We start from the raw sequence: 25,600 nt of genomic DNA on the forward strand, positions 1-25,600 counted from the left end.
CAAGGCCTCACTCCCTTGACTTTCGCAGCATCACTGACCTTGCCCTTTGCTCCATTTAAACAGTCCACCAGTGGAGTTACATCACTGGACCTTGTCAGCACTTGGCCGTGCTCCACTTCTAATATCTTGACATCCTTTCAGCTTGGTTCCTAAATAATCTGTCCTTTTTTTTCCTCTCTCACATTTTCAATCCCCATGAAGTTGTTTCTCTTCACTTTTTATGAGGTAATATAGTTTAGTAGCCTCCGTTACTAGCTGTGTGACCTTGGGAAAGGCACTTAGCCTCTCTGTGCCTCACCTTCTTCTATGGAAGGAGAATGATAACAGTATCCTTCTGACAGAGTTGTTGTAAGGATTATGTAAACTAATATATGTAAAAGCATGTAAAAAGTAGGGCCTAGCACTCGGTAAGCATTTTAAAATATTGCTATTCTTTTTATTTTTCTTCTCACGATCTCCCTCTCTGAATCACATCTGGGTCCCAACACATGAAAGGCCAAAATCGGGAAGGGCTTGGAGCAGAGGCCAGGAGTGAGGTGAGGCTGGTGTGGGGTGTGAGTGGTGAGCAAGGATTCAAAACAAGCAAGAAAATAAACAAACAGAAAAAGATTCTGACAGGAGTGTGGTAAAGATTCTTCCTCATCCCTTTAGACTGTAAATCAACGAGTAAATCCTCAGACTCGGGCTGTATTGACTAAACTCTCCAATTTCACAGCAGAGCCTCAAGCACACTAAACAATAGAGAGCTAACCATCGAACCTTCTCGTAGGGTCTGGGGGGTCACAAATAACGCACTCAGGAGACAACATCTCCACAAGGGCAAGATTTCATCAGTTCATATCTGTACATCCCACAGCTCTTTGCACACCTAGCAAATGTCAAGTTGAGAGGCTGACCCTGTCTTCAGAAAGAGGCAAACGTCTTAGGAGGAATATAAATTAGATGCTAAAAGCGGCCAACAAAGGAAAATACTATTCCCTATTGTAAGGATTAAGATTCCATGGAGATGCCCAGTGAACTAGCTAGCCTTTGAAACTATTCACGACAATCCAAGACTATAGCAGGAGGAGTCATAGAGATGGGCGTCCGGGGTGAAAGCAACAGCACGTGGAGACAGCACTGGAGGGAGAAGCAATGGCGAAATGAAGTGATAAATTCAATTTAGAAGCAGGCTGGTTTAAAATCCTTCTAAGACACAGGCCCCAAAGTTTTATTGGACACATAGATCTTTTTAATTTCTAAAATTCCTACCTTTGCTTCTCTGAGAAAACATGTAAACATGTGACCTTTCTCAGGTGAATATAAAAGAAAAGGAAGCATACATGTTTTTCCTACTCCAGGGATACTAAAACCTTAGTTTTGTCTGAAGTCACTCTACTGACAATCTTTGATGATCTACTGACACCCACCCCCCTCCTTAGTGACTTCCATTTGTAAGCTGTACCAACTGAGACAAGACAGTGGAGGAAGTGGCCAAGACATCAGGTCACATAGTGCTGTGTGGAGCCCAACCATGGACCTAGGGAGCAGCATTGCATTATTTTCTCTGCAACCCAGAGAGCTATTTTCCCACTTGCCCCCCCATTTTTAAATATTAGTTTCAGAACTGGATTAACCAAATTCCTTGGCTCTTGACACACACTCATCATTAGCTCATGTGAGACTATATTTTTACTTACTGACTGGTTTATCTATTTTTGTTTTTGTTTATTTCTTCACACCTAATATTATAATAAATGAAGAAACCAGCCCCATCATAAAAACTTGAACGTCGACACCAACTTACATCTACTTCCTCATCCTACTGCCTGTTCACCACTTCCTGCTTTCATTTTTACAAAGAACAATCACATCTATTTGTATTCCTACAAGGCAGATTTTTTTCTTGTTTTGTCTATTTTTTACTTTTTAATAAACAGGTTATCATGATATGAATAATATTGGGGATGATTTTCACTCAAAATTATGTTGCTAAAATTCTCCATATAGCTGTAGTACATTCATTTGACTGCTATATAATAGTCCACTCTATGACCTACACCGTAATTTACGTCTTAATTCTTCTGATGACGAGAAGATGAGTTGGGTTAATTCCAGCTACTCATCTAGCTAGGTTTTCCATTCTGAATAAACATCTACTTGCATTTCCAGAGGCTCAAGTCTTCCAAAGAAAAAAAATCAAAAGAGTAAATCCACTTTTATGTAATATATTCCATGGACAAAAAGCAATGCTCTGTGAATCATTTGTTTATACACATTTGTCTTTATATCCCTTTCCCTCTCATTGTTATGGAGAATCAAGAGTTAAATGTAAAACTAGACTCTGCATTACCCTAATCCAATTTTAGGACCCAACATGCCCAAGGTGACCCTTTGTCCTAGTGTCTTTCTGACCTGGAAAGCCTATAATTTCAAGAATTACCTGATGTCCTATTGGATTTGGCTTAGGTCACTCCATGACCTAGCCCCTTAGCTTTGGCAATGAGACCAGCCCATGGACATGAGAAGCTGACCCAGAGTTGCTGGACCACGCATATAACCTCACTGAGGGAGAAAACCCTTGTCCCTCACAGGGTAGAGGAAGGGGGACAGGTGGCGGCTTAACGCAGCCCAGAAGGTAGTTAAGTACCTAGTTCTAAGACCAAATGCTGGGTTTGAGTCACAGGTGAGGGACGTTTCTGAGTCTTAAAGCAGGCCCCACTGTTTAGAGAAGGGGGAGCTACTGTATAAACGTCTCTATGTTAGAAAGCAACTGGCTTGGTTTAGAAATGTTAAAGGCAAAGCAAAGATGTCCATCTTCTTTCGCATCTAAGCCTCTACATGGTAGAGCTGATGTTTGGTCGCTTCAAATCATCTTTGTGAATTTAAATAACTAGGTCTGTGGAGCAGGTCTGCTAATTATAGGGTAGATTTTAAACCATCCTCTGCCCTAGAGTCACCAATCATCCTCCTATTCCTCTAAGACAGTGGTTCTCAAAGTGTGGTCCCAAACAGCATCAGCATCACCTGGGAACTTATCAGAAATGCAGATTCTCAGATACCACCCCAGACCTACAGAGTCAGCAACTCAACACTAAAGTTTGACAAGAACCCCTATTCTAACGCACCCTCTGACTGAGATCACTCATATATCGGCTTCCTGAATGGCTGCCTCTGAGAAATAGAGCAGCTGGCTTGACTGTGATTTAAAATATAGCTGCGGGGACTTCCCTGGGGGTGCACTGGTTAAGAATCCGCCTGCCAATGCAGGGGACACGGGTTCGAGCCCTGGTCCGGGAAGATCCCACATGCTGTGGAGCAACTAAGCCTGTGCACCACAGCTAGTGAGCCTGCGCTCTAGAGCCCGCGAGCCACAACTACTGACGCTCACGTGCCTAGAGCCCATGCTCCGTAACAAGAGAAGCCACTGCAATGAGAAGCCCACACACTGCAATGAAGAGTAGCCCCCGCTCGCTGCAACTAGAGAAAACCCGCATGCAGCAGCAAAGACCCAACACAGCCAAAAATTAAATAAATAAATATATTTAAAAAAAGAATAGTAAAAATAAATAAATAAAATAAAATATGGCTGTGCATCACAGCATACATTTTGGGAATCATTTTTACATATTTCACATTCAAAATGTGTCAGTTTCTTACTTTGCTTGGCACAATACCGAGTGTTACTAGCCATGCTTCCTGAAACTGACAATACATATTTAACAGCTGTGGTTACAAGCAGATTCTAGCATTGATGGGTTCCAAGAGAAAATATCTGATCTTTCAGTTAGTGATAGTGTGGCCTTGGCAATCGATTAACCTCTCTACCCCTCAGTTTACTCACTCTAAAGAGGGATTCCATGCCTATCGCATGGGACCACTGTTAGGATTCAGTGACATAATGGGGACCGCCGTAAGTGTGCATTAACATTCCTCATTATTATCATTGGCCTACTTACCCCTATGTTTGGTATGTGTTGCTAAACACTAAGTTTCTCTAAGCATTCCTGCATATGGGCATCATACATTTTTTTTTTTTTTTTAGTACAGTAAGTCCTCTACATACGAACAATTTCCACTCCAAGAGTGAGTTCATAAGTCCAATTTGTTCGTAAGTCCAACAAAGTTAGCCTAGGTACCCAACTAACACAATTGTCTATATAGTACTGTACTGTAACAGGTTTATAATACTTTTCACACAAATAATACATAAAAAACAAAGAAACAAAAAATAAAGAAAACATTTTTAATCTAACAGTACGGTACCTTGAAAAGTATAGTAGTACAGTACAACAGCTGGCCTACAGGGGCTGGCATCGAGTGAACAGGCAAGAAGAGTTACTGACTGGAGGAGGGAGAGGAGGTGGGAGATGGTAGAGCTGAAGCATCCTCAGCAATAGGAGACGGAGGGAAAGCTGCAACTTCACTCATGCCTGACGTTGATGGAACGCACGTTCGCATCTTTCAAAGTTCACAACTTGAAGGTTCGTATGTAGAGGACTCGCTGTACCATGACTTAAATAAGAAGGGGAAGACTTTATTGCATGACTAAACTCTTAATATAAGTGATGAGTTTATTACAGGTCACCTGGCTTCTCTCAGTAATGGTCAGAAATGGCTTATTACGTTCGCATACTATTCAATGTGCTTTACGTGTATTCTCATTTAATCCTCACATCAAGCCTATGAAACAGGTACAGTTTTATTCCCATTTTACAGATGACAGAAGGAGAGAACAGGTGATTTGCTCAAGGTTAAACAGCTTGTATATAGTGAAGCTGGGATTTGAAGGTGGGCATTTAGGCTTGAGAAATACCACAATAGGAGATGCATCAAAATACGCCCTGAACACTAAGAATGCACACCTGCACAAAACTTCAAGAGTTGGGGAAATTTTACCTTCCCTGTAAGTGCTTGTTTGCCTGCTCTTGTAAAGGGCTTGCTGAAACCTTTGAAAATTCATTTACAAACCATCTGCAGCAGGGGTCTTAATAAGATTATCACCCTCTGCTCTGCATCCCTTACCAGAGAGCAAACAATTAGCGAACACAGGTCACACTAGCCAGGAGACAGCTCTCTATTTTTTTTTAGCACATGAACCCATGGGGCTGAGCCATCCACCTATTTTCAACAAAAATAATAGGATTGAGTCTTCATTCTGAAATGAGAAGTTAATATATTGTGAATACACTTAAAAGATTGCCATTTTAAAACATCGAATAGATAGGGGTTTTTGATGGTGTGATCTGAGGCCCATCTGCATCAGTGTCACCTGGATACTTGCTGAAAATAGATTCTTGACTCATATCCCAGATCTGCCCACTGACATTTCCTCAAGTCATTCCTGTAATAGACATTTTTACAAATGCCCAGGTGATCTTTTACGACACTAAAGTTTGAGAACTACTACAATAAATGGCCCTGGTTTTCAATATTTAATTATAGATTGCAGCCACCTACTCAAATTGGTCTGTAGTAACCCCGTGATCCGTCTGCTTCTTCGCATCCTGAACGCTCCACCCCAGGCCATGATCATTTCTTGCTGGAACTATGACACAGTCACACACTGTGTCCCAGCTGCTCTGTGTGGCTCCAAGCATTCCATCTCTCACGCTGCTCCAGAGCGTAAATCTGACCAGGTGATTCCCCTGTTGAAACCCTTTAATGGTGCCCGTGTCCTTTAAGATAAAGTCCAAACTCCATAGCATGGAGTGTCCGTACAAGTCCCCCATACCTGGATTATTGTCCTGTCCCTCTGGGACTGGCTAACTACTACCTGTTCTTCAGGTCTCAGGTTAGCCTTGATCTTTTACTCCTTCGGGAAAGAGATTAGAAGCCCTTCCTTTATGCTCTCACCCCACCCAGAGTTTTAACGAGCATTTATCTCATTGTACTGCAACGGTCTGCAATTTCCCAGCACACTGTCAGCTCCTTGAGGACTCGGCCATTATTGCATATCCCAGTGTCTAATGCAGCATTAAACACACAGTAGCTGCTGTGGCCTTGAAAGATTTCACAACATCAAAAGTTCCTCCACACTCAGTATTTAGCAATGGCTCCTGGAAAGGCTCACTACTGAGTTACCTTCCTCTTTCTCTCCTTTTAGGTTGGGTTGACAGCCTGGTGTTATTTACAGTTAGGATAAATATCCCCTCCAATTCTACCTACATCCTATATGCCCAGATCCCTTAAAATTCAAGTTTTCAGCCCAAAATTTAGCATGCAAAAACCATGCAGTCTGGGAAGACCTCTGTCTTGTTCATCACTGTATCGCCCACACCAAGCACAGTGCCTGGTATAGAACAGACTCAGAAGAATATTTATTGAATGAAGGAAGAAAGGTAGTAAAAGAACTTACAGAAATAGTTGTGGAAATACTACCAGTTTTTGAGAAATCACAAAGCAAGAGAGATAGCCAGTTGGAGATGGACAAAAGGTACACAGATTATCAAAGCAGAGGAAAAAACAAATTCTGGAAATCATAAACTGCTTAGTTTGGTGTTTATCTCCAGTAAAATTGTAGAAAAGGTCCATCCCTTAATAAGGCAAGTAGAAGCCAGCAAAAGTTCACTAAGAACCTATAGATAGAAAAAAACAATTCTCACTTCCTTTCTTGACAAGAGTTACGCTTTGGGGCTGCCACATAATCAGCTACCTGGAATTCAGTAGGCATTTAGTCACAACACTTAGGAAAGTCTTATGAACAAGGGTGACGTATGCCCTGGAGGACGGCACAGTTCAGGACCCAGAGGATGTTGACTAATGGACTGTCTGCCAACCTCAAGGGAAATCTCTAGTAACGTGTCACCTGGCTCCGTCCTTGCCCTTATCCTATTTTAACATGCTTTATTAATGACACGAATGAAAACATGGACGGCCTGGTGCTGATGGCAGACTAGAGATTACACAAACCTTGAAGGGAAAACTAAAACAACAGATGACAGAGTCAGACAGTAACATTACTAGCCGTTGTGTACTAAAAGCCTACTTCATCAAGAACTCTATCTCTGCTATTTTCTTGAATCTAAAGACGTATGTTCTAAAGACGTACAGGGTGTAGAAGAGGAAACTGAGGTTCTGAGTGGTGATGAGCCTTGCCCAAGTCACAAAGCTAGTAACAGCAGAGCTAGCCCTTCTGACTCCAGAGTTGGCTTTCTTCTTTGACCACTCTTCATGGGACCTCGTCATCAGAATTCACAAAGATCTAAGAACTGGAAACCAAGATGATAGCATTCAATTCAGTCCATTTCAAATACGTATTGAGCTGTGCACAGGCTAAGGCACTGGAAGGGGGGAAAACATGGAGAAGTACAATCCCAGTGCTCAAGGCTCCTTTCAGGAGGAGACAAGCTATAGAGACAAGCAACTAGGATACGAGAGGACATGCTGAGTGCAATACAGAGAGAGGGCACTAAGGTACCACAAAGGAGGAAGAAATACTCTCAGACAGGGTGAGTGGAAGAGGGCAGGGACTAGGTCAGGGAAGAGATACCACTTGAGATGGGCCTTGAGCAGCAGGGGGAACACGACCAACTGCTGGGGGTGCAGAAGGAAGCAGATCTTTAGTGAACGGGGGTGGCATGAACTGAAACCCAGAGGAAGGAAAACACAGGGCATATTTAGAATATACTGAACCCCTTCTTTGGCTGGAGTACAGTGATCAGATGAGAAAAGGCAGCCAAAAGGGTGAGTTGTAGAGAGCTGAAGAATGTAAAGCTATGCTAAGGGCCTCTACTCTGAAGGCAAGAGGGAGCCATGGCGAGTTTTGAACAGGGTGTTCACGTGAACAGAGTGGTGCTTTATGGAGATCTTGCAGCAGTAATATCTGGAGGAGCGACTGCAGGCTGGAAGGCAAGGCAGGTGACTATTACAGTTAGAAACTGGGCCGTAAGGGAAGGGGGAAAGAGTCCTGACTACAGAGTCCCTCTCCACATAGCTCTTAGGTTTACAAACTTAACCACATAGGTTCAAAATCATTTAAAACCCCAGGTGAACTAAAGGATTTAAAACGGGAAAAGCATAAAGCAAGTTAAACATTCAGAGACACCTCTTCTTATGTTACACTCTTGACTGCAGTTCTACCCACATAAAAGAACAACTGAATGGCGATATGTATATTTTCTGTACAACCAAAGAGCCAAAAAGCAAAACAGGAATTATCTCAGTCAAATGCAAGGAAAAAATGTCTCTTGTATGGCCTGAGGACTATGTGAAAAACAGGATAATCTAATCAGAATGGATTGAGCTGCTCCAAGATCAATGCTACATTTACCACTGTGTAATCCATGTTTAACGCAAATATTTTTTATTTGCAAGCACAAATGTCAATAAAATAAAAATAAACAAGCTGGGTAAATTCTGGCCATTTCTGGCATCTGTACAGAGTGTTAGAACAAAAGCGAATGGAGCAATGGAAGGCCTCATGGGGTTTGTTTTAATTCAGACATGTGTTCAAGGAACTAAAGTGAGAACTGGGGAGGCAGGGAAAAATGAAGTCACCTGGAAATGTTTCCAGAAGAAGGCCTGGCGACACAACAGAGAGGATTTCTGGATGAGGGGAGGGACGGGCTTGGAAGAAAGCAGATGCGAGGCAGGTGGACCAGCTCCCGCACTCTTGCCCTGGGACAAGCAAGGCCAGCGAAGCCTGGCACCTCCCAGGGAGGGGACTTCACCCAGACGCCAAGCTCCCACTGTGCCTTCAGAGCTGGGTGCTCGCTGGGCAGAGAGGCAAGGCATTCTGCAAACCAGCTGAGCTGCCAGCAGCAACCTCCCAGGGTCACCTCACCCCACTGTTTAACCCAATGAAGACTATTTAAACTCTCCAGCTTCTGAACGAAATGTTTCTGAATGTCCCTCTGAAAACATTCTCTGCTGATTTTTGTGTGCTGCATAGCGTTTAAAAAGAACGAAGCTCTCTCGTGATCAGATTGTACCCTGCACACAAATTATGCTCTGCATTGCCATGGATTTGTTTAATGGAACCTTCCCTAGGATCTCAACTCAAAATGACGTCTGGCACGGAGCACACGTTCCCCGGCCAACACTTGGCTGGCCCAGGTCCTCTGCCCCACCCCCAACACAAGTCAACTTTTTTTTTTTTTCCCCGCGGTATGCGGGCCTCTGGGATCTTCCCGGACCGGGGCACGAACCCACGTCCCCTGCATCGGCAAGCGGACTCTCAACCACTGTGCCACCAGGGAAGCCCACAAGTCAACTTTTAATTCAAGTGTACTCGGTGTTCTCTAGTCTCTCCACCTCTCTCCTCCCCACCCCACAATGTTCTAAGAAGAGCCAAAATGGAATGAAAAGCAAAGCTGATTATTACAAAACTATTAAGGCCACTCTCTTTAGGACCACTGGAGAGTGTTCGCATGGTGATAAAATGAGGAGGGTAAGTAGGAAATGGTAGTCTCGAAGTATCCCCAAACAATTCAACAGTATGTAACTAATTCCTGTGGCCTGCTTCTGTAAGCACCCCAAAGAGACAAAACCAACAAGGCTCAAAAGGAACAAACCCACTAAAACTGAATTCCAATATCTCCTTGGTGTAGAGCATCACAAAAATAGCTTCCAGGCTCTAGCAGGGCATATCTATCTGTTCACAAATATCTAGTAAGGACCTACTAAGTTTTAGGCACTGTGCTAATTATGGAGGGCACAAAGGCAAATGGCCCCATGTTCAAAGTTTACCCCTGTGCGCCAACATATTTTTAGGGACACATACCTAAGGTGGTAAAAATTATTTTTTAAATGCAAGGAATTGATAAAACACACATTTGAAGACAGTAGTACCTCTGGGGAAAGGCAGAGAATGGGATCTGGGAGAGCACACAGGCAGCTTCGGTGGTGGTAATTCTTGAAGTGAAAGGTGGGTCACAGTGTTTGCTTTATTGTTATACCGCATAGCTTACGTGTATGTTATATCTGTTCTTTATCTGTGTCATATTATATACATAATATTTTAAAAGAAATAATGCAGCATAAATAAATTTTAAATAAAATATAAAATGGGGGTGTGGAAGAAGGAAGAAAGGAAGGAAGAAGGGAGGAAGGAAGGAAGGGAAGGAAGGACGGAAAAAAGCATGGTGCATGTCCTAAAGAGGCTCACATCCCAGTAGAGGGAAGAGCCATCTAAAAACTAAATATTAAATACAACATGGTAACCATGACAATAGAATTTTTTTAAAACTCTAAGGAAGTACACAGTACTAAAGTTAACAGCAATGGCATGTAAATTTCAGATCCCCAAGTGTCTTTGCACTTAAAACCGAGTCTTACCTTTTATAAGTGTCAATATAGCATGACTTCCCCTGGGACTCTTTTCAGAACCCCAAAGTCTGGGTTCCACGGCCCTCCTCTGTGTACTCATGGGACCTGGTACTTCCCCCAGAAACATATCACGTCACACATGTACAGGGAGCCCTTGGTTTACTGTTGTATTTCGGTGCCTGGCTCACTGGCTGGCACATCAATAGTTGCTGAAAAAACAAATGAGTTGAAGCAACTGACAAAGGATTAATCTCCAAAATATACAAGCAGCTCATGCAGCTCAATATCAAAAAAACAAACAACCCAATCCAAAAATGGGCAGAAGACCTAAACAGACAATTCTCCAAAGAAGATACACAGATTGCCAACAAACACATGAAAGGATGCTCAACATCATTAATCATTAGAGAAATGCAAATCAAAACTACAATGAGGTACCATCTCACACCAGTCAGAATGGCCATCATCAAAAAATCTACAAACAATAAATGCTGGAGAGGGTGTGGAGAAAAGGGAACCCTCTTGCACTGTTGGTGGGGATGTAAATTGATACAGCCACTGTGGAGAACAGTATGGAGGTTCCTTAAAAATCTAAAAATAGAAATAACATATGACCCAGCAATCCCACTACTGGGCATATACCCTGAGGAAACCATAATTCAAAAAGAATCATGTACCACAATGTTCATTGCAGCTCTATTTACAATAGCCAGGACAGGGAAGCAACCTAAGTGTCCACCGACAGATGAATGGATAAAGAAGATGTGGCACATATACACAATGGAATATTACTCAGCCATAAAAAGAAATGAAATTGAGTTATTTGTAGTGAGGTGGATGGACCTAGAGTCTGTCATACAGAGTGAAGTAAGTCAGAAAGAGAAAAGCAAATACCGTATGCTAACACATATATATGGAATCTAAAAGAAAAAAAAAAGGTTCTGAAGAACCTAGGGGCAGGACAGGAGTAAAGACGCAGACGTAGAGAATGGACTTGAGCACACGGGGAGGGGGAAGGGTAAGCTGGGACGAAGTGAGAGAGTGGCACAGACATATATACACTACCAAATGTAAAACAGCTAGCTAGTGGGAAGCAGCTGCATAGCACAGGGAGATCAGCTCGGTGCTTTGTGACCACCTAGAGGGGTGGGATAGGGAGAGTGGGAGGGAGAGGTAAGAGGGAGGAGATAATTGGGACATATGTATGCGTACAGCTGATTCACTTTGTTATACTGCAGCAACTAACACAACAATGTAAAGCAATTACACTCCAATAAAGATGTTAAAAAACAAAACAAATGAGTAGCATTACTGGGTTCAGGTCTGTTAAGTGGTGGCTGAGACTGAAGAGAAAAGGAAGGGTGGAAACGCTAAGCTGGAGAATCCTATCCAAGACTCAAGAATGCCCCAGCTTTGCACAGACAAAACCCCTTCATTGTCCCTGATAAGCTGGGCTCAGCAGTGTAGAAGACCACAGCACCGCCCGCAGATCCTGAACCACTGCTCTCTATGCACTACTGTTTCTCAGCTTGGATCCTTCGCTTCTTCCACAAACGCTAAGGGGAAAAACATTGGATGTCAGGCAGTAACCCAGTATCAGGTTCAGGCATAGCCTCCATCTCTCAAGAACAGTCAGGCCTGCCAGTCGCCTGGGCAGAAATGAGATCTTCCTGGCAGAGGCTTGCAGAGCCTGCATATCTCAGCCACAGGGGTGAGCACAAGAGGCCAAAGATGCGGGAAGATCCAGTTTCTCTGAATAATGTGTGCTGCCACACAAGACAAGAGGACATCCTTCCCTCTGAAACTGCCACAAACTCCCTCAGATGCAAAAGGACTAGGCAAATAGAACTGTCAACTGAGACCTCAGAATGCTCCTCAGATGTCAATAAAAGGATGTGATCCCCAGCTCATGACAGCAGCACCAAGCACCTAACAAACACTTGACAAATTGTGCACTGTCAGAGCATGTGCCTGTCTGATTAGTAACAATGGAAAAGGAAGTGGGTCATTATTTTGGTCACGGACCAGTATCATACAGATAAAAGGTCACCGTGCCAGTGGGGATATTGCTATGGATTTAATTTTTGCCTTGAAACATGGCAAGAGACGGCTTATTCTAGCTTGATTATCTGAGTGATATTGCAACAGAAATCGTGTTTAGCAGAATATATTTAGCTGTATGTTTGGACATACAGTGAGTCCCAAGTTCCCAACCTCTAGAGACCTCATTTTAAATTGCATCCTACAAATGTCCTCCCTTTTTTTTCCATTCAAGCAAATTGGTATAGCCCTTGTTCTACTTGCCACATTCTTTCCAGGGCAAACAGATGGAAGGAAGAGAACATGCCAGAAAGAAGAAATGGAAACTGAAAATGACATTACAATGAAAATAAAGCTGCAAAATATTATCTGGGTCAACTCTTCATACGTTTTAAAATCAGCACCAGCAGGCTCTGCACATATGGCATTGGTTTTATATTTTTTTGGTTCAGATGTCACACAGGATTAGTGCAAAAGGAAAAATCCCAGCGTGGAACCTATTTTTATACAGATTAATCAATCATTTCGCATCTCTTCCTTTCCCATCATTCCCCAAACTTTCAACTTAATGAAACTGCTCTCATTCAAAATATGTCATTTACTGCACTCTGAACGGAAATCCTTTCAGGAAAGGAAGTGGGCTTAGAATTTGAACCTAGGTTTTTAAATGTCACATTTTTAATTCAAGTTATAAATATTAACTAGACTTATGCTATGGCCCAGCCCCTTTTAGCTTATAGCCATTGTGGAATCCTACATATCCATCAGTGGCAGCAAAACAAATTGGCAAACATTTTATTATGTAGATATAGATATAGCCATTTAACGAAAACAGAAAGCCACACATTTGAAAAGAGAAACCTACTGCATATTTCACGTTTTGTTCTGTTGTCTACATTTTCAAGTACACTGAATGTCATAATTCCCATCGGAAAACCAAGCACACAGTTAGGTTCTTAGTAAGTATTTGCTAGGAAATTTGATAGGCTGAATGGCATCAAACCAAAGAATTGTTCAAGTTATTCGCTACAGCCTCCCTTAACTACAAGGCATTGTGAAAACGATGATGATGCTGCTTACAGTAATCATAATACAACAGCAGTGACTGTTTAGTGTACGTCATGTGCCACTGATGATGTCATTGAATTTTCAAAGCAGCCTTGTGTCATAGGTACTATTATTATTCCATTATACAGATTAGGAAACAGAGAGGAAATTCCGATATTTTAAGGTTGAAAAAAATCCCATACAATGCTGGTTTTCAGAGATGGGCAGGAGAATTGATCACAGACACGTTGAAAAAGGGAAATGGAGCCTTATAATACTCATGAGGTGAAAAACTTTGGAGAAAGTGTCATCGACATTGTTTCCAGGTCTCCAAAACCATGATCACTACAGAGTTCATCATGCACCTTTATTTGTCTGCTGCCCCTTTGATGGGTAGAAATTATATTTATAAAATATGAAGGCAATGACCTAAAGCTCGACCTCAGTGACAAAGTCAGAGCCAGAGGAGCCACCAGTAGGTTCACATCCTCAAAGGGTGGTACCTTTTCACCATTTGGGGCAATTAAAATTGAGCCATGACTAACAGTTAGAAGAGATGACATCACACTGGTTGTCCTTTGCATGAATGGTCAGTCATGAGTACAGAAAAGAAGAGACATTTACAGTCTAGTGTAATACTCTGTGCTCCCTCTTTGATACGATTGAAAATGAATCTCTCTTTATACCAATACAGTACATGTTCTGCTTTTTGTTTAGAGCTGCTAGATGCCAGCTACCTTCAGTGGACAGCCTGAAAATCTAATTTTACACAATTTTAAAGTTATTGAACTAGACTTGGTGTTACCATACACACAGTCTTTTGTTTCCACTAATTAATTTTAACACCACAGGCATTAATCATTTGCCCAGCAAATGAAAATTGCTTTAAGATGACTCATGTGTTTTACAACATTGCAAACCCAACCCTTATGCTCTTGGAATGTACAGTAAAGAGGAAGTATTAGAGCAAATCAGTTAATAAAAAGAAAATTCTTCCACATCCCAATTCCACAGTCATGAAGAGTTTTAGAATTTCTACTGGATGCTACATGAGAAAAGTAAATTAAAACTGGTTAGAGAGATGGTCTCCGAATAATTTCCATGGTGAACTGGCAGATATGAGCACATGAGCGAGATCTCTCTTGAAAATAAGCACATCGAGTTTCAGTCTACACAGAGGCCCACTGCAAACTCTGTGCAGTGCCAATTAGCATTAACTGTGGCTGTGCTCATCTATTCCCATAGCACGTTGCTGGGTAAGGCCAGGCTCTGCATTTACAAATGCAGCAAGCAATGCTCAGAGTTAGAAGAGCATTCTAAAATGTAATCGTCCATGGTCAATCTTTTTCCCTTTGGCTTCGAATGGCAGACTCACAAATGACAAGGGGTATTTAAAACAATATATGTGTGTAGTTTTAAGTTTAGATCCAGATTCTGCATTCAGAATATCTGGAAGGCGAGTGGAAAATTTGTTTTTAGACTACACTTTTAGCCTACCACAACTAACTTGACACACACATATACACAAAGAGCATATGCTCTGGGATCCAATATAATTATTTACTTACTGTGACTAATATGACTTACTTAGAAGGTAAGCTCCGTAGACTTTCATGGCAAACACTGCCTCTGCAAACAGCCTCCCACCACAGGCTGGGCTATGTCTTGTGCAGAAATACAGTGTGTGCAGCTCAGCTCATCTCTCCGTGGAGTACAGTCTCAGAGTGGGGTATCCATGGAGACCGAGCCTCCTACTTGTGCAGGGCAAGGAAGTTACTCCGCTGGGCACCATAGCAACAGGAGGCAGAGGGGAGGTTGGCCAATCAGGGAAGAGCACAGGAGCTTCTCCCTGGTGACTGCAGCATTTCAAATGAAACCATCGCCCTCATGAATGAACACAAAGCATTTAAGGAAACATCAAATTGTCAAACAGAAGTAAATGCGTACACAACAGTCAAGGCTAATCCTTTGACAATTATGGAGCAACACTGTGAGTCTTTCTACAATGATTAAATCCCAAAGATCAAGGAAGAAATTACATCCAAACCCCACACAGTCCTACATTTAATGGCAAGCATGTGATGCTTTGAGGAAAATACTTGGTGTACTTCGTGAATTCCAGCTATTTAAATATGCAACGCACTTCACAGTGCTTCCCAGGAGACAGGAACAGGAGACATCCATTGTTCTGATGGGGGAGAATGGAGTCGAGCGCTCCCTAGGACAACTGTTGGCATAGCGCTTCCAAACAGGAGTTTGCTTAGAGTAATAAGCACGTTTATCAAGCTTCCAGCAAAGCCCTCCATTGTATCAGAATAATTCTAACTAAGAAGGCATCCATGATAAAATAGGGCCAATGCAGACAAGATGGTGAGTGACTGAACATTCAAATGCCTTAAAGCTGTGCTATTTGTAAACTCTCTTCATTTCTCATTTAATCATGGTAACGATCATTTATTGAGCACATACTGTAGACCAGGCAAATACTGTAACTAGAAACACAACTTCTTACCAGATGCAGACTCTGATCTTTGCAAAGATACAGGATGTGCATGTTTACTTCTTAGTGCTGTGCAGTATTTACTCCACGCATATACAGGCCTATCTCATTTTATCGCGCTTTGCTTTATTGCACTTTACAGACATTGTGTTTTTTTTACAAACTGAAGGCATATGGGAACCCTGAGTTGTCAGATGATGATTTGCATTTGATAGCATAAAGTATTTTTAAATTAAGATATGTATATTTTTTAGACATAATGCTATTGCACATTTACTAGACTACAGTACAGTGTAAATATAACTTTTATATACTCCGGGAAACCAAAAAATTCATGTGACTCACTTTATCACAGTATTCACCTTACTGCAGTGGTCTGGAACCAACCCACAGTATCTCTAAGGTAGGCCTGTACTCTGTTATATACTTAACATATTTTACGATTCTCACAGCAACCTGAGAAGGATAAGCATTAATTGTTCCTCCATATTATAAAAAAAAAGAGAAAACATTTCCGTATGTTTACAAAAGAAACTCTCCTGCCCACTGACTCCCCCTCCCCTCACTGCTGGGCAGGTGACCTGGTCCACCCTATTCAATGTCTAAATACAAGGTGAGGTACCTTCCTCCTTATCTTAAAGTTGTTCCAAAGCCTCTTATTATAGAGCTCTCTCTTATAATTACCTTCTTTGAACAAAAAGTGTCATCTGAAAAAGATACATCCGTCTGAATTGACCTCAGTCGGTGCTAGTTTGGGCCGCCTTCAGAGATCAACTGATGGGATTGTTTAAAATGAAGAAGGCCAAGAAATTCAAAACCAGATTTTGTAATTATTCCTGTCATATGACTCCTCCAACCTTTTAAAGATCAATTTAAATAGCAATAGTCAATGGTTAAGTTGTAGAGACTGAAAAACATATTCTTTGCTAACTAAACTCAGTAACTGAATAGCTTTGGGTAGTGACGGATACTTACATTGCATCTACAGGAAAACAGAAAAACCAGCTGTCCCGTGCTATCCATGGATGTTGTGACAGCCTGCTCTTTGCCCTCCAATGTCCACCTCATTCTCCCCTTCTTCCATAATAATAGGTGCCCAGGTGACTAAGATGTCCTGGGATATAATTGGAAACGACACGTGTCACTTCTGTGCTCTGACCTTAAAATGACTGGGTGAGTATCCCCCGTTCCCTCTCCCCCTTCCTTCTGCCTGGTATAGGACAGCTGACCTGACACAGCTGCCTACCAGCCTCGGTCAACCAAACACTTATGTACTGTTTTATGAGACAGATCAACTCCTGTCTAATTTTAACCTCTGGATTTGGGGGCGTCTTTTTACATTAACTTAACTCATACCCTCACAGTACTTGTAGGCTTGAAAACAATACCCAATAAAAGCACCAGACATGACTTCAAAACTGCTTTATATTAAACAAATTGGGCAGCAGTGAAGATAATTTGCTCTGGAAAAGACGGCTGAGTTGAAAGGTAGCTCGAACGATAAGCAAGACAATAAATTTTTTATATTAACTATGAATAACAAGATCAATGTTACTAAATTAATAAGAGTATAAATTGGTATGTTTAACTAAAAAAATAAAGTTAAAGAACCTATCGGATATTGACTGTTTCATCCATCTCTAAAGGTTTACTCCAGTTAGCAAATAAAATAAAACATTTTTAATCTCATTAGGAAAATGCAGGGCCTTATATTCTGTCATATAACTGTTTCCCTACACTTCGCTATTTTCACTGCCTTCTCATTAATGTACCTGCTTCCAGTTTCATCTCTTGATAATCCGAGTTCCACAGAGCAGCCAAAAGGATCTTGAACATATACATTAAATCGTCTCTCTTAAAACCGGCCAGAGGTTCCCATTGCTTTAAAGACACAAACCTCACCTGCGACAACTCTTCTCCCTTCCTAGGTCACTGCTCTGCCCACTGCCCCCCAAACCCTCCCCAAATGTGAAGGAATATGACTAAGTTCTCAGCTCAACTGTCATCTCCCCAGACACTCCCTGCCCCATGCCCATGACTGTCTGTAGCATTACCTTGTTTTCCTTGTCACTATCTGAACTTATCTTGTTTGTCTGCTTGTGTGTGTATCAGCCATCTCCCCATGTTAAAGGCAGGCTCCAAAAGAATAGGCATCTTTTCCCTTTTTTCCACTCCTCTATCCCGAATGCCTGCAACAGTGGTGTCAGCACAGCGTAAATGGTTAATAAACACTTGTTGAGTGAATGAATGAAAGCTGGTCAGTCAATGTATAGCCAGGATTCAAACTGAGGTTTAGCAGAAACCTTACACGTGGTGAAGTGAGGGTTGCCGTCCTTCAGACTCCTACACAGTGATCACCTTCCTGTAATGCCACACTCTAATCCATGCATCTTGGAATGTAAGCCCATTGCAGCCAGCTTCCTGAAGCTTACCTCACTTAACCATGGGCTGCAGTCACATAGCTTGCTGCTGTCCCTTGGCTGCTCTCAGATACAGCTTCAGGTGGTAGTAGACCTTAATTCATTGAATTACCCAAATGAACTTACATGACTTTTGCTCAACACGTAACTTTTGTCAATAACCCTACAGTCCACCCAAATGCCACACAACAGATTATACTGGCAAGGAAGAAAAAGAGGTCAGAGTACTTATCCCTCTGCCTCCTTTCTTGTCAGGTGCTTTGTTCCTCTACCAAAGTACACGGTTCCCTCACATGTAGCCTGGGAATTCTCTCCCTCTGGGTCCTGGGTATCTCGACCTTCCTCTGGCCTCTGGCCTCTTCAGGATGGGGGAAGGGCTCCAAGCCATTACCATCGCCGTACTTGTTGGATTTCCTTAATCAGGCCCATTCCTGTGTATGCAGTCTCTTCAATAAACTCTTCTCAATTAGGACAAAAAAAAAAAAAAAAAAAGCCCAACCTAAAGAATGTATCTGCATGATTTATAACTCTTAGTTTATAGGTTTGTGTGTAAAAGAAGTTTCCAGGTTTATTTCTCTTATGCTCGTAGTTGATAAATATCTTTAATGGTGGGTGTGTGGTCTGCTGGAGTGTCTGCTACGTATGAGAAACCCATAATGCTTCGTTCTTAACACATTAGAGCACTTAGCATCTGGCAGGCTCTCACACCGGTAGCTAGAACACTGTACATGCAATAAATCCTCGTAGACCTGGGATCTGGATGGCAGGGCCTCTGGGAAGAAGAAGATTATAATTCACTAATTCTTAGGGAAAAACCATTAGCAGACCATTTGGCACCGTTACATTGATTGGGTGCATCATCAAAAGCACAGATGGGAGAGAGGCATGAGAGTAAATATGTAAGTAATCCTGCCATAAAGATAAATACTCAGGTCTCCTCATCATATTTAAGCTTTTTTTCACTGGTCTGGTCTCTGCTGGGGGGAGGGGATAGACTATAAAATAGTTCACCATAAAACATTCTCTGCTGTATCCTGGGGGAACGTTGTTTCTCTCAGAGTGAAAGAAAGTTTCAGAGATCGATTTCGGTATCAGTGCAAAAGCTCTTGTTTAAGTTGACAAAGCCTAATGATCTTTGTTTACGAAAGTATTTTTTTTTTTTGCGAAAAGTATTAATGACATGCAGGGCAGCACATAAAACATTGTGACAAGTACAGAAAGGACTAGTTCATGATTAAGTACAAAATCCTGAAGACCTTAACATTTCTTTGATGTTGACATCCTCAGGGTTTATTTTACTGACCTGCATCCAAACAGCCTCCTGTGTTTAACTTTCTGTATTTCATTGAAGTTACACTGAGGTTCACTGATTCTGTTACCAGCAACAGCCAGCATGACCTGTATATGGACTGTATCAGCTAATCTATAGGGCTCTGCAGATATTTTTTTAAAATCCCTGTCTTATATCAATACATCTTTCTCAATTGTCACAATCTCCTATTAATTAGGAATAATTAAAATTATTCCTTTGAAGTCAGACCTTAGACGCAGTGCAGTAGTTAAGAGTTAGAAGCAAGACTACCCTGTTTAAAATCCATTTACAAACTGTGTGACCTTGCATGAATTAACCTCTCTATGCCACAGTTTCTCCATCTGTAAAATACGGGAGAATTATATCACTTTCTCACACTGATATTGGGATTAAATGAGTAAAGTCCTTGGAATTTTGCCTGGGACAGTCAGGGCTCAATAAATATTAGCTAAAACAATTTTTAATCGAACTTCAGAGTCATGCAAGCCCACAACATTTAATATATTCTTCCAGATATCTTCAGTATCTGAAATAGACTTAAGCCTTTATTTGAGGCTGGGCTTTGCTGCTGGAAGAACTTTGATTGAAACTGTAAGCTATTAGAAAAGTACTGCCCCTTGCCAAAGAATGCAGCATGTTTCCATTTAACCAAAATCTCTTTTAGCACTAAAATTTTAATTTTTCCACTCTATGAAAACATTTCTAAAATGTTCAAGACGTTTTCCTGCCCTCATACACATTATTTTCTGCCAACTCCACCATCACACTGACTCAGTCTGTTTCTGGAACATTAATTATTGCATTAAGTGCTACAAAACATTTAAAGCCTGAAACACTTAGAAGGCCACTACGCTTTTCAGTGGTCTTTTGTCTGCTTTTTCATATTTTCCCATCTCTTTCTTCATTGTCAAGCCAACAGCTGTCAATTAATGCTCTTTTCAGTGCCCTCCTATAGCAAACACTCCCCCCCATGTTATGTGAATTGGGAGACATGACCTCCTAGAATTTTTTTTAAATAAACATATAAGTTCTGTGGACAGTTTTAAGGGTTTTCCTGTAAACAAAGTGCAAGGAATTTCTGATATCTATTTTAAGAGCAACAAATGACCATTCTTAACATTTACTAAGGAGTTACTTTGTGCTAGGTCCAATGCTGGGCATTTTACATTCTTTAATCTGTTTAGTTGTCACAATAACCCATCTTACAGATGCTGAATACCAAGTTTCCGGAAGATAACAAGTAGCTGAAGAGTGCACAGTTATAAAGAGGTGGTATGGAACTGTGAACCTAGTATACTGGGCTCCTGAGTCTGGTGGTTAGAAGGTGTCCCCCCAGCCCTGCCCTCCCCCGACTGTAAGCTGTAAGTCTCCTCTTTGTAGCTCAAATTATTATAAGAATGTATGTCCCACCCGCACCCCATCCTGTAAACTGTCTCTTTTATTTCACAGAACTAACTTTGAAGTGAAAGGGACAACGCTTGTGATAAGCACGGGAACAGCTGCAGGCTATCGGCTGTGTGTGAAAGAGCCTCAATCTACTAAGGGAACCAGTGTTGATTAATCATTAACCCAGTTGGTGCCTTCAGAGTTTTCCAGCAAATGCCTCTGAATGTGGGAAAGCGTCTTCTTAAAGTAACCCATCCTCTGTTGTTGTGGTGAGGTTATTACAGTTCATCTGGCCAGGTCTCTGATTTCAAAAGCCTGGGTGGTGTCTGATGACAAGGGAATACTAACTTAGTCTGAATGCTGATGGCAGAGGTGACATCTTTCAAATGCAGATTTCAACATTTCAGTTTCTAAATGTGGGTTTCTTTTCAATTATAGTGACCCTAACCATTTGCTCCTGACCTATCTCCTTAACCGGGAGGTGTTTTTTTCTCCCTTTCACATTTTCTAAATATTTGTTTAAATTGTGTAATTCTTTCCCCAGCTCTCCCACAAGCCTTGTGTAGGAAGGATTTAGTACTTGCATTTGTAGAACAATAACACTGGGTCTTTTTCTCCTTTGGGTCAAGATGCTCCCCAAGTAGAAAATCAAGCATTAAAGGAGGCCCAGGAATGTCATTTAATGTCCTAGCACAGAAATCCAATTAGGCCTTTCCTTTCTAGGTGAGAAAAATCTCATCAGGAAAACTGACTGTGAACTACATATAGGAAAAGCACCTGGGAGAAGGAATGGTAGCACCGCAGATCCCTCAAAAAGTATTGGGATTTTATATACACACTACTATATATATAAAATAGATAACTAATAAGGACCTACTGTATAACACAGGGAACTCTACTCAATAATCTGTAATGACCTATATGGGAAAAGAATCTAAAAAAGAGTGCATATATGTGTATGTATAACTGATTCACTTTGCTGTACAGCGGAAACTAACACAACATTGTAAATCAACTATACTCCAATAAAAATTAATTATTAAAAAAAAAAGTTCCCAATCAGAATGCCTTCATTCCCTTCCTTTTAATCTGTACTGCAGCCCAGATTTATTGTAGTTTTCTGCCTTAAACGATACGGTCCCTAAGAGCAGGGATGATGTTGAGGTCATCTTTGCTTACCTTTCCCATGTTCCCCCCACACTACACATGATTCCTTGTACACTCTATTCTCAGAGAAGTATTTACTGAACACCTACCTGACGACAGACATTGTATTACACGCTGGAGATTCAGTCTTAAATGTGTGCTGAGTTGACATGAAAAAGGCAAAGCCATTATTCAACTGAACTGCAGGGGTGTTTTCTTCCGCTCTTCGGTGGTAATTTTTAATTAAATCTGCATAGGCATTAAGTGATAGAAGCCAAAATGACAGAAGGCTCACTGCCTCCAAGAAGTTCCAACACGAGTCCTGCTTGGCGGAAAGCAGGGCTTTCATGCTGGGCGCGTGCCACAGTACCCTGCTGGAGAGGTGCTGGCGTGCTCAGCTCACCTTTCAGAGCCCTTCCTGGCATCCTGTGACACAGTTCTCTTCTCCTTCTGCATTAGATACTCAGTAAATATTATTAGCTCTTTATCTGAATGACCAAAGGGGCATTTCTATAACTCCCTTCTGAGATGAACAGCAGTTTCCAGAATCTAGAACAACGGACCTAAAATAAAACGAGCCCAGGTTAATGTTAAAGGGCCCTTGAGCATCTGTATAAGAGACACTAATTGCTTGCTATTTTAATAAACTCGTATTGGTCCTAAGGAGTCGATTTATTTAAAAAAAGTAGAGCGCACATCAAGAGCGGAAGATGAGTTTAGGCTGAGGGGAGATGGTCACCTGGGGACAGAGGAGGTGGAACATTTTAACCGGAGAGCAGTATCTTCTGGTGGTTTAACAGATTATGTCTGTGCATTTTATAATTTTTGGAGTCACCCAGGGGCCTCGGTTCCAGGATTTCCTCTCTTCCTATTTATGAGAATGACAGATTTATTCTGCTGAAAGTTCAGAGAACTATAGGTCACGGTGCAGATTGTTCTAAATACAAAGAGCTTACTGTCCAGAACTGGGGCCCAGTCAAAAGCTCGAGCAATGGTTTTTAGTGATGACATTAGGAATTTCAGGCAACTAAGAAATAACCTTTAGGGACCCCTGTGACCTTGATAAAATGCAAATAAATAAAAAAATCACGAGGTCAGCACTACTTAGGTGATAAGTTTGCCTCTGAGCAATTAAATCAGAAGCAGTTGACAAAGGCCCTGTTTCAGGCTCTGCCTCTGGGCAAGGGTCATTAAACTAGGAGTCATAAATCCTAATAAAGGAGACCCATGAAACCTCAGAAATAGTATGTGATATTTTGTGTGTGTTTTTCTGGAGTATGGGTCTGTGGCCTTCACTATTCTCAAATGATCCATTATCAAAACAGCATGAAGAACAACTCTTGTTTTCTTTCCTCCCTTCTTCCCTCCCGCCCCCTCTCCTTTTTATTCTTTTTGTCTGCATGTTCTTCATGAAAGCATAAGGCTTAAACATTCTCAGCAAGACAAGTAGTTGATCTTTAGCAAGTATCTTCTGTAGGAACCAGACTTGCTGAGGGTGGATTCTGTACATACACATAGGGTTTTAAATCTTTCGTTAAGATATGATTATTCTTATTATGATTACTGAAACAAGGAAGGGCAAGGATAATCTTCACTGCCATTTAAATTTAGGTTGTTCTTGCTGCACCACACTTGTCTCTTTTTTCACTGTTTCTTTGTATTGTCACCACCATAAAATGTTTTTGGAATGGGGCCAGGGGGTGGAGGCGTGGTGAATAACAAAAATGAAATAATTTCAGGTTGCATTCAAGTCCTACAATACCTTCACAATAAAAATCTACTTTTTCTTCACAATCCATGAAGAGGACATTCTTTCCTGCAGCATTTCATATTCTCAATCCCATAGCCTACCTTTGCTGTTGAGGTCAACCAATGTTGATTGTGCCCTCGATACACACCGGCCCCTGTGTGCTAGGAATACAAAAAGAGGATGACAGGGCTTCTGCTCTTAAACTCACATCCTGTATGCTACAGAAGCAGACTCCATTGGTGACTGCTCCCAGGTTAAAAGAAAATTGAGAACATTTCTCAAAGGAAGATATACAAATAGCCAATAAGCACATGAAAAGATGCTCATCATCGGGCTTCCCTGGTGGCGCAGTGGTTGAGAGTCCGCCTGCCGATGCAGGGGACACGGGTTCGTGCCCTGGTCCGGGAAGATCCCACATGCCGCGGAGCGGCTGGGCCCGTGAGCCATGGCCGCTGAGCCTGCACATCCAGAGCCTGTGCTCCGCAACGGGAGAGGCCACAACAGTGAGAGGCCCGCGTACCGCAAAAAAAAAAAAAAAAATGCTCATCATCTTTAGCCACCAGGGAAATGTAAATCAAAAGCACAATGAAATACCACTTCACACTCACTAGAGTGGGTATAATCAAAAAGATAGACAATAACAACTGTTGATAAAGATGTGGAGAAACTGAAACCCTTATACATTGCTGGTGGTTTGTAGAGTGGTGCAGACATTTGGGAATACAGTTTGGCAATTCCTCAAAGGGTTAAACATAGAGTTGTCATATGATTCAGCAATTTCATTCCTAGGTATATACCCAAGAGAACTGAAAGCATCACAAAAACCTGTATATGGATGTCCGTGGCACCATTATTCATGATAGCCCCAAAGTGGAAACAATCCAAATGTCCATCAACTGTGAATGGATAAGCAAAATGTGGTCTGTCACCACACTAAGGCAAGATGTTAATAACAGGGGAAACTGGAAGTAGTGGTAGTGAGGGGGGATATAAGAACTCTGTTACTGTCTGCTCAATTTTTCTGTAAACCCAAAATTGCTCAAAAAAAGTCTATTTTAAAATGTGGTATATCCATACAATAGAATATTATTGAGCCGTAAAAAGAATGAAGTACTAATACATGAACCTTGAAAACATTATGCTAAGTGAAAGAAGCCGAACACAAAAGGCCATATATTGTATGACTCCTTTATATGAGATGTCCAGAACAGGCAAATCAGACAGAGGGTAGGTTGGTGGTGGCCAAGGGCTGGAAGAAAGGAAAAGCAGACAGTGACTGCTAATGGGTATGAGGCTTCTTTTGGGGGAGATTAAACTGTCCTGAAATTGGACAGTAGTGATGTTTGTATGATCTTTTTTCTTTTTTTTTTTTTTGCGGTATGAGGGCCTCTCACTGTTGTGGCCTCTCCCGTTGTGGAGCACAGGCTCCGGACGTGCAGGCTCAGCGGCCATGGCCCACAGGCCCAGCCGCTCCGCAGCATGTGGGATCTTCCTGGACTGGGGCACGAACCCGTGTCCCCTGCATCAGCAGGCGGACTCTCAACCACTGCGCCACCAGGGAAGCCCTGTATGATCTTTTGAATATGCTAAATACCACTGAAATGTACACTTTAAGAGGGTGAATTTTATGGTATAGCAATTATTTCTTAATTTAAAAAAAGGAGAACTGAGCTGGGGGAGGGAGGAAGACAGTTCTGATTCTTGAGTACACAAGGTAATGGTTTATTTCTTGGCTATAATTACAGGACACT

The 25,600-nt window shown here is 41.7% G+C and overlaps 1 protein-coding gene across 4 annotated transcripts in view; it reads right to left on the reverse strand.

The window, feature by feature from the left end:
* SYBU (syntabulin) overlaps nucleotides 1–25,600 on the reverse strand; it is a 72,443-nt gene that overhangs the window by 21,640 nt on the left and 25,203 nt on the right. For 2 of the 4 annotated variants that reach the window (XM_082858890.1, XM_082858893.1), the window contains exon 4: nucleotides 23,951–24,010. The exons of 1 other annotated variant lie outside the window; for it this stretch is intronic. In XM_082858890.1, the coding sequence (XP_082715016.1) occupies nucleotides 23,951–24,010 (60 nt within the window). Of the gene's footprint in view, nucleotides 1–14,922; nucleotides 15,325–23,950; nucleotides 24,011–25,600 lie in introns of those variants that run through there. One more of the 4 variants, XM_082858892.1, reaches the window with a different exon arrangement.

Source organism: Leucopleurus acutus (genome assembly GCF_964270905.1).
Source record: "Leucopleurus acutus genome assembly, chromosome: 17".
NCBI classification, from domain to species: domain Eukaryota; kingdom Metazoa; phylum Chordata; class Mammalia; order Artiodactyla; family Delphinidae; genus Leucopleurus; species Leucopleurus acutus.